At 39.7% G+C, this 17,154-nt stretch overlaps 1 protein-coding gene across 1 annotated transcript in view; it reads right to left on the reverse strand.

The window, feature by feature from the left end:
* SCIN (scinderin) overlaps positions 1–17,154 on the reverse strand; it is a 53,899-nt gene that overhangs the window by 13,887 nt on the left and 22,858 nt on the right. Inside the window, exon 5 of the mRNA XM_061996960.1 lies at positions 1,860–1,952. Within this exon, the coding sequence (XP_061852944.1) occupies positions 1,860–1,952 (93 nt within the window). The remainder of the gene's footprint in view (positions 1–1,859; positions 1,953–17,154) is intronic.

Genomic DNA, 17,154 nt, shown 5'->3' on the forward strand with positions numbered 1-17,154 from the left:
CGCTGAACAACAGCATATGAAATTATAAGTTAATAGTCCTACACTGATATTAACAGATTAAATACCTACATTTATAGCCTACTGTTCTTTAAATGGAAATTGTCATATAAGACGTTGCAGAATCTGCTTTGTAACCTCCACTAACACCATAAGTTAATGTAGATCTTTATAACCTTGCAAAATTCACTCCTGAGTAGCTAAAAAGTCCAGTTATTATTACTGAAAATAAGTTATTACTATTGTAGCTTCCACTTTTCTAGTGGTCTTCCTTTAGTAATTAAATATGAACTTTAATTACATCGTTATCTCTTACATTGTATATTACAGAAGCACGTGATGTAAATTATCACTGCATGCTACAACTAGAAATCAATATTATGCCTACTGTGAGGGCACACCATGTGCATTTTCCTAAAACCCTGCTCTAAAGATTAATATGTACCAGACTTTTTTTTTTTTTTTTTAAACTTGAATGATCAATGGGACTTAAACACAGCACAGAGACAATAAGGACTGAAAATGGCCTTGTAACATGATTGCCTCATATAGGCTTCCTGTAAACCCTGGCCCGGTGTTTGGGTAGGGGAAGGATCAGGTAACAAGTCTGGAGAAGAGCTGGCTCCATCCTGCTGTGGTCTGTGGGATGCAGGAGCTGTGGAGAGAGTGACTCATCCTCTCAAGCTTCACAGCAGCTTCAAAGCTACTGTGGATGGCACCTAAAGGTCACACATGTGGGGAGCCCATAGCACTTAGTGCTGTCAGTGTTGCCACTTGTCGATCGAAACCTTCTTGTTAAGTGACTATGGGGAAAAGAAGAAAGCATGCTGTATGCCAGTGAAAGATTCTTCTCTGTCACACAACATAACCTCATCATATACGCCAGAGAACAAAGCGTTGAAGAGAAAGGTTAAGAACTCAATGCTAATGACAGCTTGTAAAAAAAAAACAAACCAATTCTCTTTTCACAGTCTTCAGGTGAAAATAATGGTTTTTTATTGGGAGGGAGCAGAGTAGAGTCTTTTCTAGATTTCATTAAAAACATTCCCCTTTTCTAAATATTTTCTCACTTCTTTTCTCAAGTAAAAGAAAATTAAAAAAAGGGGTAAGAAAAAAATATGAATGAGAAAATACAGGCCTGGAAAATGTGGGATATTTTTTCAGAAAAAGGAATAGTTGTGTGACCTTGTATTGTTAGTGCAGAGAATGCATGCCATACCTCTTCAAGCAAAGGGCAGTATGCCTAGCATGACATGAGGAAAAAAATCACTGAATGAAAACATAAAAATCCTACTGATTTAAATGGAGCAAATAGTTATTCCATTTTGTTTATGGGTAATTTTTCTGCCAATGGAACTGTGGTAGTCAGTGTTAAGCCATTACAGGTGAGGAAGGAAGATAAGGCACTGCAAAAGAAAGGAGTTTTGCATTCAAATTCCTTGGATTTATGTATAAAATAAAACCATGAACCATGTATAAACCATGTATAAAATATAACCATGAATCTCTCAAACTCTGCTAAGAAAATCACAGTTATGTATAACTACTAAAACTCTCATTGTTATAGTCAAGAAGATAATAAATATAGTTTGATTTAAGACCAGTTAATTTTTCTTTGACCTGCACTGAGTGATTCATAGGCCATGCTTAACTTGTTTCCTGAGGAAACAGAACTGAAACTCATTTTTTTTGCCCCCTCAAATTACCTGGGCTGTCTTGATTGGCATTCTTTGAGAAACTTGTCCATTGGCTGCAAATCAACTAGCACAACTGCAGCTCTGTAATGAAGCCAGAACTCTGTATATGAGAGCACTACATGCATAGAAGTGTACCTGACTAAAAAAATTAAACACATTACTTACCATACATAGTTTAGCGCTTCTCCTGTTTGTAACATCGGCCAGTTCATCATCATCATCACCACACTCAGGAAGCGCTGGCTTGCTCCCTAAAACCTATACAACAAGAGAATAACAAATTCAATGCACAGAGAGAGAAGGTTCTGTAGTATAAATACCTAAACACTGTAATGTGTTATCCCAGTAATTGATCTAAATCCTAACTCACGGGTGACTTTTTCACAAATATATGAGCAAGTTTAAGTAACTCTGTGAAATCTCCATCAGCTTTAGATCTACCTGCTGTCCCTTCTGCAAGCCAACTTGCTGGCTATTTGTAGACTAGGATAGAAAAAGATATAGAGAAAAACATTGACATTAAATCAGACAAAGTGAAATTTATGAGTGGAGACTATCTTTTAAAATATTTTGATTGACAATAGAAAATATCAGATTATGAGTTCAAAAAATCTTAACAATTACAGATTCTTAATGCCATTTTAAGAAGGAAAAATTACTTAATGTCTGAAAAAAATAAATGGGCTGAGAAAAACATTTCCTGCTCTGTCACCAGAATGTTAATTTTAATATTGTGGGCGTTTTCCAGAAGAGCGGATTGCACCATGGGTAATTTTAAAATAGCTATCCCTACAAGAAATTTACAGAGGTTCAACAAGAATACGTTATGATCACATAGTCATTATTAAATCCTAGTTACTCATTCTTAACGGCCTTTCCTTCCTAATTCCTATACTTACTGATTCATATGTGATCAGATCTAAATGTTACACACAGAATTTTATGTATTCATATGAAGTTATGTCCCAGAGTGAAGGTAGTAGTGATCGATACATCTGAGTAACCAGATATTAACAGCAAGTGTAACGGCAGTGCCTTCCTATTGGCACGGTGTATTTGCGTATAACACAGTTACATGCAAAAACAGAGTAAATACTTTATAACAGCAGCCTGACAAAACACACAGCTGCAATTTGGAAAAACTCACCTTATATCCTAAATATTTAGTATATATCTGCCATCTGTGGAATTTCCTGACCCGGTAAAGCCAGTAAAATATTTGACCTTGATAAATATGATTGCTCCAATTAAATCTCAAATATTTCACTCATTGAAGAAGAAAAAGTAACGTCCTGAGTGTTTAAGAAAGAGGTTTCCAATAGCTTTTCAGTAGCTATTAGTCAGCATTTCCTAAATTTACACACTACATAGCCGCGGATTTACTAATGTACAGACCAAGCAGGGCTATATTTTTATAGCACAGTATCACCACACTAGTGAATGGCATCCATACACAACGGGGCTATGTGGCACAAGGTTTCTGAAAGTGTTTTCCTTCCTAGGTTTTCACGCTAATCAGCAGCCTATACAAAAGCTGTAGAGCACCAGATTGTCTTTGTAATGCAAGGGTCAGAAAATTGCCAATCAACAGGTATGTTTCTTTTCCCAAACAGGCACTGAACAGATTTGAGTTTTTTATAACATTTGACTTTCAGTGACAGTTAAGAGGATAAAGAGATCTGCTAATAAAACTTCCAGAAACCCATACCCACTAGTTCTATGTTTATATTTATCCAGCAAAAACACACAAAAAACCCCACACAAATTGTGATTCCTGACACAGTTAAAGTCAGAATTTTCTCTTGCCATGCATATAGAATACCTGTAAAACCATAATTATTTTGCAGCTTTGTTAGAAGTTGCTTACAGTGAGATCAAATGAAGTGCTTTTAAAATTTTCTGCTTACCTTAAGATCTTTGAAAACTATGCAAGTGCCACTCTGAATATTTTTAAACAATGTTAAATAGTGCCTGATTGCATTTGTGAAAGCATCTTGACAGAAGCAGTCCCTCTATCCATTGCACAATCTAGGCACTCCACTCTGGTGACAATTAAATGAAGTAATCTCTATAATTTTAAAAACTGGAATTTAAAATTGGCCCCAGCACAGCTTAGGTTGCTGGGTCTGACCTATTGGTTTCTTAAAAGTGCACTTAGAAATGTTTTTCTGAACTAGATAGACAATTATTGCCAGATGCCCTAAGTATTATCTGAGCAAATCTCAGTTCATCAGTACTGGCCTTGAAAGGGGTCAAAACCTCCTTTTTGTGGGTGCAGTTTCAGGTAAGAAAGGAGCTGCCCTGGAAAGGGCAGAGTTGTTCTGGTTCTGGGGAAATCCATCCACAATTCACTAAATAGCAGCTTACACAGTAGCTTCTCCAGCCAAAGCTAGCCCCTGTGCATGGGCAAGGAAAAAAGGATCAGTATTCATCTTTGTAATTCTGCAATTTCTCTTAGGAGCTCAAAAATAAATGGAGAACAGGCCTTCAGGGTACCCCCTTCTCTGGTATTTGAAGCCACAGCTGCCTGTAGATCCTGGCATTGTAGTGCCCCTTGTTATGGGACAAGATGTGTTTCTTCTCTCACCAGATAAGAAAATTAAGCAACACTGTGCAGCCAACACAGCTGTTAGAATAAGCCTTGAGCTGAATCACTAATGAGTATATCTACCTCTGTGTGTTGTTATCAAAACCAGATGATGACGCAAAGTCAAAAGGACTTAAGGCAAGTGAAGACACCAGCCATGGTGTGATGTAATGCGTATGAAATGATACAGTATGCAATACATATAGTCACTACGCTTCTGTATTGCTAGGAATAACTTTAGTCATTCCCAGTATGTATTAATTGCAGCCAGTTTATCTTATACAGTGGAGGATGAGGCAGAGTACAGAAGGAAAACTTCTATGCTTAAACAGCAAGCAATTTATGCTGAAAAAAAAAGTTCTGTCCCAAAAAAATTCCTTTCCAGAGAAGCTGTCTTTCCTCCTAAGGCAAACTCCCTAACCACAGCTGAGTCCACACGCAGTCACAGATATGCTGAGTTGTTATGACAACTGCCAATTTTATCAATAAGATAATAAAGTGTGAATTGAACAACAGATAACTGCTATGCTGGAATTGGGTTGTATTATTAGTTAAGTATATGGCTGACTGAGCTGCAGCTCTCCAGGGCACATCACCTCTATGCAGATGATTCTTACCTGATGCATCATAAAACTTATGATCTTTATTTACACATAGTTCACAAAAATCCTGTACTAGCTACAAACATAGGACCTTGCTTGTATAATCCTTCCCAGTAACAGGCACTCAGGCAGCTCCACCAGGTTTTTATGTCTTACAGCCTAGTGTAACCTAGGCTGTCCCTGCTAGACTGCTCTGAGAGTTGGGATCCTGACTCGGAAACCTGTCAAGAATTCAGACATTCTCTCAGGGACACAAAACAGCACAGTCACATTTTTCCCTGGACATCAAATCATATTGGCAGCTCCAAACTATAACTCTTGCAAATACAGAGGTGCACACACAGGTTTTTTTTAACCACTTTAATAGTAGTAGTAGAAATAATCTAAAGAATAATTAGGGACCCTGGAAGTATATCCGTGCTCTAGCTCATTCATTCTTTGGGTTTAGCGTCTTTCTTTGCACCTGATGATTTCCAAACCACAGAAATTCTTTGTATCACTTCATCTTATCTACCATTGAAAGACTGGGGCATTAATCCACCCTTACTTCACTCTCTGTTGCTTCACCACAGCATGATGCTTACCCTCTGTAATTCTTTCTGCACCATTGCTTCCTGCATGTGGGTTTACCTGAGTCCTGGAGAAAAGCATGAGCAACTCTGGCCTCAGTGAATGTGCCCACAGATGTAGTGCTGCCACTCTTAACCTCATGGTATATGTCAGGGCATTTAACCACTCAAGGCTTAATGTGTTTCACTGTTATTTCCAAATAACACATGCCCACAGCTGGCTATGGCAAAGTCTACCTTGTTTTACCTGGCTATGGTCTAATGCTAGCTTACTTCTCAATGACATCATTGGATTGACAACATTGTTTAATCAAAAGTATCCACTAACTTCACACCTTTAGATCTTGTCTGGTGGGGAGCATGATAGAATCATAGAATGGTAGGGGTTGGAAGGGACTTTCAGAGATCATCTAGTCCAATCCACCTGCCAAAGCAGGTCCACCTAGATCAGGTCGCATAGGGACATATCCAGGCGGGCCTTGAAGACCTCCAAGGAAGGAGACTCCACACCCTCGCTGGGCAGCCCGTGCCACTGCTCCATCACCCTCACAGTGAAATAGTTTTTTCTTATGTTTAAAAGGAACTTTTTGTGTCCCAGCTTCTTCCCATTAACCTTTGTCCTGTTGCTAGCTACAACAGAAAAAAATGTCTCAACCTCCTGACATCCACCATTTAGGTACCTACAAATATTAATCAGTCTCCTCTAGACTAAACAGCCCCAGATCCGGCAGCCTTTCCTCATAAGGAAGATGTTCCAGTCCCCTGATCATCTTGGTGGCCCTGTGCTGGACTCTCTCCAGAAGTTCTCTGTCCCTCTTGAGCTGAGGAGCCCAGAACTGGACACAGGACTCCAGATGAGGCCTCACCTGGGCAGAGTAGAGCGGAGAGCAGAATCTCCCTCAACCTGCTGACCACACTCTTCTTAATGCATCCAAGGATGTGGATATGATAATAGAAAGCCAATCTGCATTAATTTTAAAAGTTTGTGGGTTTTAAGTTTTGTTAAATCTTCATGTTTACATTCTTTGGTTAGTGCAAGAATATCACACTGGAAACCATGGAAACACCTTCCCTACAGTAATGCCTAAGTTCACTCTTATCTTGCAGTAAATGCAATGCAACTAATCCAGCCTGCAAAGCCATATTCCCCTTTCATATTCTCATGTGCAGGAGTTTTTCTCTGTAAATATCTGCACCCACTCAGATAAATGCAAAACACAGAACTAAAGCTTTTACTGACAAGTGAAATTCTACTCCATTGCCCTTAAAAACAACAGAAGAAAATACAGACAAAAAGTTTCTAATCTGTAGGAATGTGACATGGGAAACAATTTAAAATAAACTACTCCAAAAAGAAATTTTGAAACATTGTCTTCATAGCTGGAGAAGCCACCTCTGCATCATAAAATATTTGATATTGACTTAATGGGAGCAAGAAGTTTAGGCTGATGAGGCTGAAAATCCATCTGGGAAAACAATACTTGAAGAATGTGTCAGGTGAAGGTTAATTAAGAGAGCAAACCAGTTTTGTATAGTTTAACTTGTGTACACTAGCACTGTGTTTGTGTTTCTTCTTATGATACACACTGTGGATTGGGTTTCTGTGCCTGAAACTGAACTGTTTGTTGTGATCTCAACTGTCAGATGCCAAAATCCTCAATTACTCTCCTTATATGCTAAGAGCAATAGAAAGAAAAGCAAGACATTTTCATAGTTTAAAGCTGTCTCATGGGCCTGATATTTTATTACTTAATACTTTTGGAAAACAAACAGGATTAGCAGCTCATAATTTGATTTCTTGCATGCTCTGACATAAGCAAGTCTACCCTGCATCTGCAAACTCAAAGCACACATGCAGGCTGTGACAGAGAATAAATCCTCTAGGCGAGACAATAGATCTGAACTACAGACACAGCATGAACTCGTTGGCAGATAAAGGCTTAGATTTTTATTAACCTTCATAGCAGAGCAAAACATTGCAAGGAACGTCTCTCTGAAATAAATATTGCCTGAAATATCTAATCCAGTTGGCAGTAAAAGGAAAAAATCCATCAGAGTGGAAGGGATGGATATGATGTAGGCTAGCAACCACCTGGCTGACTGAGCATCAGCACAGACTTATGCCCAGAACAACATCAGGCAAAGGTGGCTTTAGTGCTTTGCTGCTAAAATAACTGGCCACAGTTTCATTCCTAATAATTTTGGTTAACTGGTTCTTCTGCCAGAGCACAACAACTGCAGAGGATATTCCAGTCCAGGTAAAAATAACTTTTGACATTGGTCAGATTATGAACAGCTGAGTGTGCCCATTTCACTGGTTATTGTAACCTGGAACAATTTCCATCAATCTGACCAAACATTTGTAGCCTTATAAAAAATTACACTCCCATCAGGGAAAAAAAATCCTTTTGTTAAATGCTCCTAGGTAGCAAGCAGGATTTCTGACTGAAATTGCTTCTCACTAGCAATGCCAGCAACAACAGATGTCATTAATTGAGCAGACCTCCCACCTGACTGTACAGGGATTGTCAAAATAAGATAGAAACAGCCACAATGTACTGAGAGGCAGACAAAAGGAAGGTTTATGTTAACAAGTAGTTCTGACATGCTGCTAATTTTGAGAGGGTTTAACATGTAACTGATCAAAAGGATTTTCTGGTATTAATATCTAAACCTGATCTGTATGCATTTAGGTTGCTGTAAAATAGCAAAACACATCCATTGCTGATAGCACTTTTGACACATAAATGATGGCCTACAATTTTAGCCAGTTTGTTGTCTCAGGAATTTCAAATGCAAATAATATCTTTTTTTTTCATAGTTCTATGCTTAACTTCCTAAGAATAGGGCATTAGGCTTTGGCAGCTTTTCATACAATATTTGCAACTTTGCATATCTGTCTGGAATCATTTGAATATAAAGTCTTTACTAACATTGTTTTCCTAGTCTGTGAAACAGGCCACATAACATGTCCTCCAAAAATAGTATCTAGATCAGTATTGAGAGTAAAAGTTTAATGTTTTTCAATAGTTTGCCTCCGAGGTAAAACAAGCTACCTTTGTCCTGCTGGGACTGCACAGCTGGCAGTATCTAAGCTAGTTTTTTACACTGAGACCAAGTATGCATGAAATAAACTGAGGAAATCCCCAGTCTACATTATCATCAAAAGTCTGCCTTTTAGGATGCCTCCAACAGAAATAGTGATCCCCCATTAAAGAAACAGGGAGGGTGAATGGCAGTAAATCTGCAAAGCACAACAATCATTTTTTACCCATTACTGCTGCTGAATGTTGAGAATTGAGCTGTTCATTGACCTACGTACTTTGCAGTGTAATTTAAAATGCAACACCTAATCACTCCTGCATCTTTTTTTCATTTATACTAATCTTTTCTGCCTCATTTTAAAAATCTTACTCCTTTGTTACATCCTCCTCTGATACTAGCAGAAGTATGAGAAATGAAACTCAAATCCTGAAGGGGCTTGCACATGTGCTTGAGATGCTTGGTTCTTCTGCCTTACTGGGACAAAGTTAGGCACACACTGAAGTTTTCATAGCTTTGCAGATCTCAGTTTGAAAGTCTTCCATATAAAACCACTTATGTGCTGCATAACAGTACATGCTTAAGTGTTGGAAAATACTGGAAATAAACTAATACCAACAAGGATTCTCAGACATAAAGAATACTTATCTGCTAAAATCCACAAAATTCCCAGCTTTTGGTTCCTAAGTGCCTCCACTTCTAGAAGCTATGGTTCTTCGTAGAACCATTCTATGATTCTACCACTTCTGCAGCAGGGTACTTGCAGTGCCAACGCAGGCTGGTCCTCAGGCTGTGGCAGGACAGTTCATGTCAATACCGGAGTAAAAAGAGGAGTATGGGGAATCCTCGATGATGCTTGAAGCAGCAGGAAGCAAGCTGGAGGCAGCAGCAGGCAATCGTCTGCTAGTGAACCTGGTAGAAAACTAGTGTTCCCAGGAGATCTATAGTGGCTGTAGGAAGAAGCAAGCAGCTGCAGTCACAGAATCACAGAATAGTAGGAATTGGAAGGGACCTCTTAGAGCTCATCTAGTAATAGATGATCATAGCATCATTAGGGCGAGCAGAGAAAGCTGCAGCGAGGTGTTTCGGTAATTCAGTCCATCAGATGGGAAGGCGGAAAAAACTACTCAGGGCACTGAAATATTTTCCTAGTGCACCACTGCCTGCGGTGAAAATCTCAGCACTTCTAGTCCCACACAGTCCAATAGATCAGGTATGCCAGGGGATACTCTCTCATATGACACTCAAACTCTTGCATCATAATGAAACACAGATTTGGACCCTAATGTTTTAGAAAGCAAACCAGATAATATTTTGATTGATTTTCCCTAATATCCTCCACCAACTGATTTCTCATTTTAAGTTCCTACACCTCCTCAAAACTTGTTTACAGGAGATAATATGTTCAAAGGGGCTGTAATTTACAACTCTTAAAAATTAGAAGCTTCACCACTGATGACTTCAATATTTAAAGCCATTTTATGTAATGTTTTCTAGTTCTTATATCTACAGGCAAAGCCTGGAGATACATGTAGTATCAAACTTATGGGCAGTTATGCAAGCAAAAGTCCCTAATAACCTGCTTACTGGAAAATAATATTTTCATATTTACGTATTTCTTCAGTGTTACACACTCAGTGATAGTACACACAGGACATGGAACACTTTTTTCCATACTGTTTTTCTTCACCCTTGCCCAGATGTGAGAGAACTTTTACTTCAGTGTTATATGCCCTGGATAGAGGTCAGATACCTGTGCACACACATGCTCCTCTAAAAGAAAACCTACAAAGCTTTCCTCCATGAGCCCTTTCCACACTGCAGAACACTTACTTAAAAAAAAAAAAAAAACTAACAGCAGCCTTGAGCAAAGGTCCCTTGAGAGTTGCTCTGCACAGGGGCTGGGACAAGGCAAACCTGCAGGGGGAAAAAGAAAAAAAAAAGAGGGGGAAAAAAAAAAAAAATCCTTTCAGGGTGCATTTGGAGAGATGCTGGATTCCAGGGACAGTGCATCTCAGCTTTTTATACAACAAGGAAACTTCATCGTTTCAATTCTTCTCCATGAAATTCCCTCATTGCTAGAAAACACATGGAAATAAGTGCTAACAGCTCCACTTGGAAATAACTGCTAACAACCCTCTTCTTTGGCCTTGTCTTCTTAATTATACTAATTTAAGGACTGAAAATTATACTGTTTTTTCAACAATAGATTCCTTGATAGTCTAGCATGGAAGGGGAAAAAAGCCATTACAAACTCTATTAATATCCTAACATGTCATTATTAGATTATAATTGACTAATGTGGCAACTCTGTAAGTGCTACAGCTGCTGAAGAAGAAAACATAAAAAAGATGAGTGGTTTTCTCACCCACAGGAATGCAAACACATGATAATTTAACTGCAAGCGCTTTCAGAAATTCATTAGGATTTTAGAAATTCGCTAAAATATCTAGTATAGAGGCATTTTTACCTAGCATAAGAAACCAAGTTTTTCAATCATCTATTTTAAGAGCTGTTCATAAATGAACAGCTCTGTTCATGCCATACCATACTATAACGCCTGAACATCCTCTGAATTAAAATTTGTAATGCTGTCACTGAAATTAGTATTTGGACCCTTAATTAAAAGCCTAAATTTTAGATGTACTTGTAACCTGCAGCTCCTATTCAGTTCCCTGTCATTTAAGTGCCTGGCTTCAGGCAGTCAAGACTGAAAACTTCAAGTTGAAGAACATTATGGAACTCATAACTTCCTGAAGAATCCTCCTTACCAGCCTCCTCTGTCCTTGGGCAAAACCCCTGGTGATTTTCCACCTGAGCATAGTAAAAACACTGGGCTAAATGCTCTACCAATGCATGGAGTTTTTTCTGCATATAAGTTTCATAATTAAATCCTTCAAATGGAAATTTGCATCAAGTAAATGGACTGAATTTAATGAAGGAGATACACTCAGAAGGAAAACAGGACACCTGGTTTTGACAGCTTGAAACTGGCTCCCTGCAGGGCATGGGTTTGTACTTTGTATTTACATTCATAGCCCATCATAATTTTTTAATTAAATAGTGTAATGATTAAGAAACTGAGACTTCTCAGATTGGACAGATGTTGCTCTGAAAGGTGCACAAACACGTGTAGTATTTTCCTCCTGGACAATCTTAAGCTTATATCCAAAATGGGAAGACCCATACTGCATTCTTGCTGACATCTGCATATATCCAAAATCATTCCAGTCAAACTGGCTATTTGTCTTCCAGAGGGGTAAATTTGACTCATAGCTCAAAACAGCCTCAGAAAGCTGGCCATTCATTTGAGTAGCCAATGCAACTACAGCTAGTAACTTCAGCTAGTATTTCTGTTTTTCTGCCCATTAGCTTTCTTAAGTCTTTGCACTCTCATGCAAATGCAGGTAACTTCTCTGTGGGTCTGACTTCCTATATGAGTCTTTGCATTGGAGACTGGTACAATTTCCATTGTCCTCACTTCTATCTCAATGCATTCACTTTCCTTTGTACTTGACTGTTTAATACTGCCTCTGCCCTGGGACTGAAATTTACTTCACAAAATTCACTGCAAGCTTGTCCATTTTTTCAACCTCTCTTAATTTAGATAATGAAAAATACTACAGTGGTTTACATATTCCCAAAGCCATGAACAATTTGGCTTAATGTGACTTCAACAAGGTATTTTTCATATTGGGCATTTTCTTGCTAGCAAACAGATCAGATTGGACCATAACAGTTATGTGCAATTCATTGCTCATGAACTCACTGCATTTGAGTAAAATTGTGTATAAACTACACAATTAAACAATTGTTTAATCCTTAACAAATGCCTGGAGTTCATATTCTGCAAAAGAAATTACTCTTCCTTCTCTTTCTCCTGCATCACCCTCACTCTCACATTTCCACTACTCCTCTGCATACAAAACAAAACAAAAAAACCCTCTCTTTATCATGACTTAACCACATAAGCCAACCAAAAGCAAGGGAATAAGATGAAATGCAAATGTTATTAGAGCAACAACAGCAAATTTTGTTCTTACACAGTTATGATAGCAGATCCTACTCTTTCTGGCTTTGGGAAGGGAACAGGTACCAAACCGGTGGGGCAACTGATGCTCTTTGAGCCTTATGCAAGGATCCACTTGGCAGGAACAGAGACTGCAAGAACCTGCCTAGCTCCTTCAGTGAGGCATGCCCTTACACTGTCAAACTCATTTATGCTAGTCAAAAATAACAACAAGCCTTAGATTTTCCCTGCTACCTTACTGTGCTCTATACTTTTATTAGAAATTAGCTTTGTTCTGTAGCAAATAATTTTTAGGGGCTTGAATTTAACAAGAGAGAAAGAGGTGATCCTGCTCTTCTGTCCATATGTCCAAACACCCATCCAGCTAATTTAAGGTTTACTAGAGCTTGACATTGTGGGGATGTTTGCACTATTTGGCTCTCTAGAGAAGATGTCTCTTTAACCTGCATTTGTGATGCGCACTTTTTTAGTTTTTGTGCTCTTGAAATTTTAACCACATGACTGAGGGATCATGCTACCAATCCCTTTCCAGTTACAGAGGTGACTGGTTGTAATATGATCAAGCCATTCCCATACCTCTTTATAGTTCGTATTCACATCCCATGCAAAAAGAATCACTGAACACAATGGCAATTAGTAATTCTCAGGGTTAAGCATTTCTTAAGAGCTTGAAAGAAAAGGGAGGGAAGAGAAAGGGTTCATTATCAGAAAGAAGGTAAAGGTTCCTTCTGTTGCTCAATATGTAAACAAATATAAACTAGGTGACTTTTACACAGGTACTTTATGAGAAATGAGTTTGCAGTCACCTGTTGCAAGGCCACTAGAACTCTGACAAAACCAGGCACAGGACAACTGCAAATGCTGAGTAAACAAAAGTAATGGTGGTTTTTGTTCAAAGGCAGAGGAATGATTTCAAAGATGTATACCAACATCATTCGTCATTTTCTTGGGGTTTTAGACACACCAGCAGTCATGTTTCTCAGGTCTCATTGTTTTGGCCATGAAATCAAAAACCTTTACAAAAATGAAACAAAAGCCAAAAGGCTCAGCAGTAATAACTGCAGCAATCATAGACTATCAAGAGCTTCAGTTCTAAAGGAGTCATTTGTGGCAGAACAATAAAACAATCTTAAGAATCAGAGAGCACTGACCGCATAGAAAAGAAGAACCATCCTGAAAAGTGCTAGCTGAACACTTTGTGACTGAGTAGAAGGGACAGATGCAGACTCAATACTTAGTCTAGTTAAAACTCAGTTTGCATTGTCTCTTACACCCTGCAGACAGACTGTCACAGCTGCCGAGGTGTTTAAAATCTGTCATAGTGAGATGAGGCAATGTAATCAGAACAGTATCACCAATCTAAAAATCTGTCATGAGTTTGTGTGAGACCCTTTTTGCTTGGTTACAAGGGGATGGGGCTGCAGTGCTGATCCAGCAAGCAGTTCTTGAAACATCCCCCGGCTCTGAGTTAGACCATGTGGACTCCACAATCAGAGAAGGAAGGAGGAGCACAGGACCAGAGACCCTTCCACAACCTCTGGCGTGATCACAGGCTGTGCCCCTGCAACCCATGGAGGGCAATGGCAGGACTGAGAGCCACCAGGAACTCTGGGTGAGTGCGTCCTCATGGGCGGGAGACTGTGTGAGGAGGTAGCCATGGCACAGGCCGTGCTGGAGAGCCTGCAGGCTGCAGAGACCCACAAGAGAGGCACAGAGGAGCTGCAGCCTTTGGGACGGACACACATTGGAGCATCCTGTGCAGGGCCTCCCGATGTGTGAGGCACCCCATGTTGGAGCAAGGAGGACTAGCAAAGAGCCCACCTGCCTTCAGGAGAGACAAGTGGCAGGAGTCATCAGGAAAGAACTGACTGAAACTCCCATTCCCTGCCCCCCTGAGCCATTCAAGGGGGAGGAGATAAATACACCAGCATCAGGGCTCAGCCCGGGAAGAGGGGAGGAGTGGGGAGAAGGTAGTCTTAAAGGGCTAGTTGTGCACTTCATCATTGTATCATCCTGTGTTGTTTTCTGCTTGTTATGTTTTGGGGTTTTATGGTTTTGGTTGGTGGTAGATTAAATTAATTTATGTTTTCTTCTCCAAACTGAGTAGTCTTGTCTGTTTTGCCTGGGACCATAAGTGGCAACCGAGCCCTCCCTGTCTTTGGGGCATTCTAAAAGCTCTTGGTACTTCTGGCTGATCATGGGTTTTTGTTCCTGCATGTGCCTAAACTGCAACAAAATATTTTATTGTGTCTAACATTTCAAATTAATACTGTAAAACAAATATACTAAGACTTTCTCTCCCTCTACTACTTTATCCCTAGAGGCATGATACCAGATTGACATGCTGGTGTGCTTACACAAAGATGATTTCATAGAATCATAGAATCATTTCAGTTGGAAAAAACCTTTAAGATCAAGTCCAACCTCTAACCTCACACTGCCAAGCCCACCACTACACCATGTTCCTAATTAAATTTCATGCTTTACATCTTTCCCTTGGATGACTTGGAACTGAATTTCTGTGTTTTCTGCATTACTACAAGCAGTTTCAGCTTGCTGATCAACTAGAGAATATTTCACAAAATCAGATATTTCTAATTCTTTTTTCTTTCTCCAATTTGCCACTAATCTGAAAACAGAAGCACAGTTTACACATTCACCAGCCAAACAGTTGACAGCTTCATTGGAGAAAGGAAACAGGGTACCTCAGTCATTCACTCATCGCACTCACCATTTCCCACAGTGCTGAGTAAGGAGCTCATGGGAAACTATTTTTAAAATTTAGCTTCCTCTATTTTGTCCTCTCTTCAGAATCAGAGTTGAGATACCAACTACTATTAGAAAATTGGCTATCCTGAGCTCAACTGCCTGTTACTGTGGCTGCCCTCTCAGACCTCAGTGATCTCCTGGGTGTACAAACACCTTGCTGTGAGCTCTCCACTCACCACAGCAAGCAGTCAGAAGGACAAAACTGAGTATCAGCGCAGTCAGAACCCAGGGATGTTCTGACAGGACTAGCAACCGATTCTAGAAACCCTCAGTCCTAGGCTTGCTTTAAAATCATACATTTAGTGCTCCTTTTGGTTAAGGGAAAAAAAATAAAAATGATGTTAGCTCTAAACCTAACGTGGTCACTAGAGTGAGCAAACTGACTCAAGCATTGCTAAGACCTATTTTTGGATTGGTCTCATGCAGACGCAAAACTTTCCATAACACAATTTGAACATTCAGATGTAAGATTCAGCAGAATGACTAAGTCTATTCAGCTGTTTACCTGTAAAAATCAGACCAGAGTTGGCATCTGGTGAATTTTACTATGGACGACTGTGGAGACTAGTCACAGATACTGAACAGCAACAGCAGCAATTTGTCCAAGTTGGTCAGTTTATTTTTTAAGTTTCCAAGGCTACAACCTTATTCAACACTGGTTATATAAACCAGCCAGTCAGTACCTCACCCAAAGTGCAAACATGGAGGTGAAACCAGGTACATTAAATACTTCTGATGTGCTTGCATAGAAAGTTTCTGTCAAAGAGTTCTAGTGATTCCTACAGTCTACCCTTTGCAGGTCTGAGCTTTCAAGACATGTTGGGTTCCCTGTGTGAGAGTACTGGATAGTCACTATGTGTTCCCAAGTGGCCCCACACCACTACAGCAGATGAAAAAAAAAAGGCTTTCTGCTGTCAAAACTACTTATATACCCAGCACCTAGCTTCCAGCTGCTCTTCTTTCCCAGGACGATCAAGCTATATCATGCTGGCCTGCCACAGCAACTCATCCAGCCCTACAGTGTGCTCCAGACAACTCTCTCCCATGGAAAAATGGTTCAAGCACTGCCAGCTCATTCCCAAGTCCTTGATAAAAATAGAAGTTGGAAACAGGCAACCACCCTTGTCAGACTAGTTCGCTTCAGATTAGTTCACCTTACCCACAGCTCCCAACAGGTCAGCCTGGGAAACAGCAAACTCAGCACAGCCACTGCTACCTCTGCTAGTCCCACTGTAAGACAGAAGTCCAGCAGAGTGTGCTGAACCAGCCTGTGTTTGCCTCCGTAGTGGGGCATATGCACAGCAGTCTTGCTTTACTGGCTGGGAATCATGGCTCTGTGGTCATGCAGCACAGATATGATCATTAATGGCTCTTTATATGAGTAGTCATAGTGGGTACTTCAGCCCCTGCCTGGTGAACACTTTTCTAGCAACACTGCATGAGTAAGTTTAGTGACTGATATGGAAAGCAGATTTCTAGCTTACTGGAGGGGTAACTCAGGGATATTCCTGACATTTATCTCAAAGGAGATAATTTTAGGAAATCTCATTCTGATTTCAGTGACATACCAGATGGCATAATGAGTTTTTAAAGTACAAAATTATTTCCGTAGAAAAGAAATCATCCTTTTTCTAAGAAAGTTGGAGATAGAAAAAATCCATTCTTGATACAGAAGGAAGAACCAAGCACAATGCATTTTCAGAGCAGTTAGCCTGGGCAAGTCCTATAGTAGGTTGGAGACAATTTTGTGTGACCAAAGAGAAGCCAAAATGAAGGAACTGCATATATTATGAGCAGGAATAGAGATTCATAGGTTTTATATGTTTGTGAGGTTAACTACCCTCTGGCTTACTATCATCCC

Source organism: Colius striatus, chromosome 5, assembly GCF_028858725.1.
Source record: "Colius striatus isolate bColStr4 chromosome 5, bColStr4.1.hap1, whole genome shotgun sequence".
Classification (NCBI taxonomy): Eukaryota; Metazoa; Chordata; class Aves; order Coliiformes; family Coliidae; genus Colius; species Colius striatus.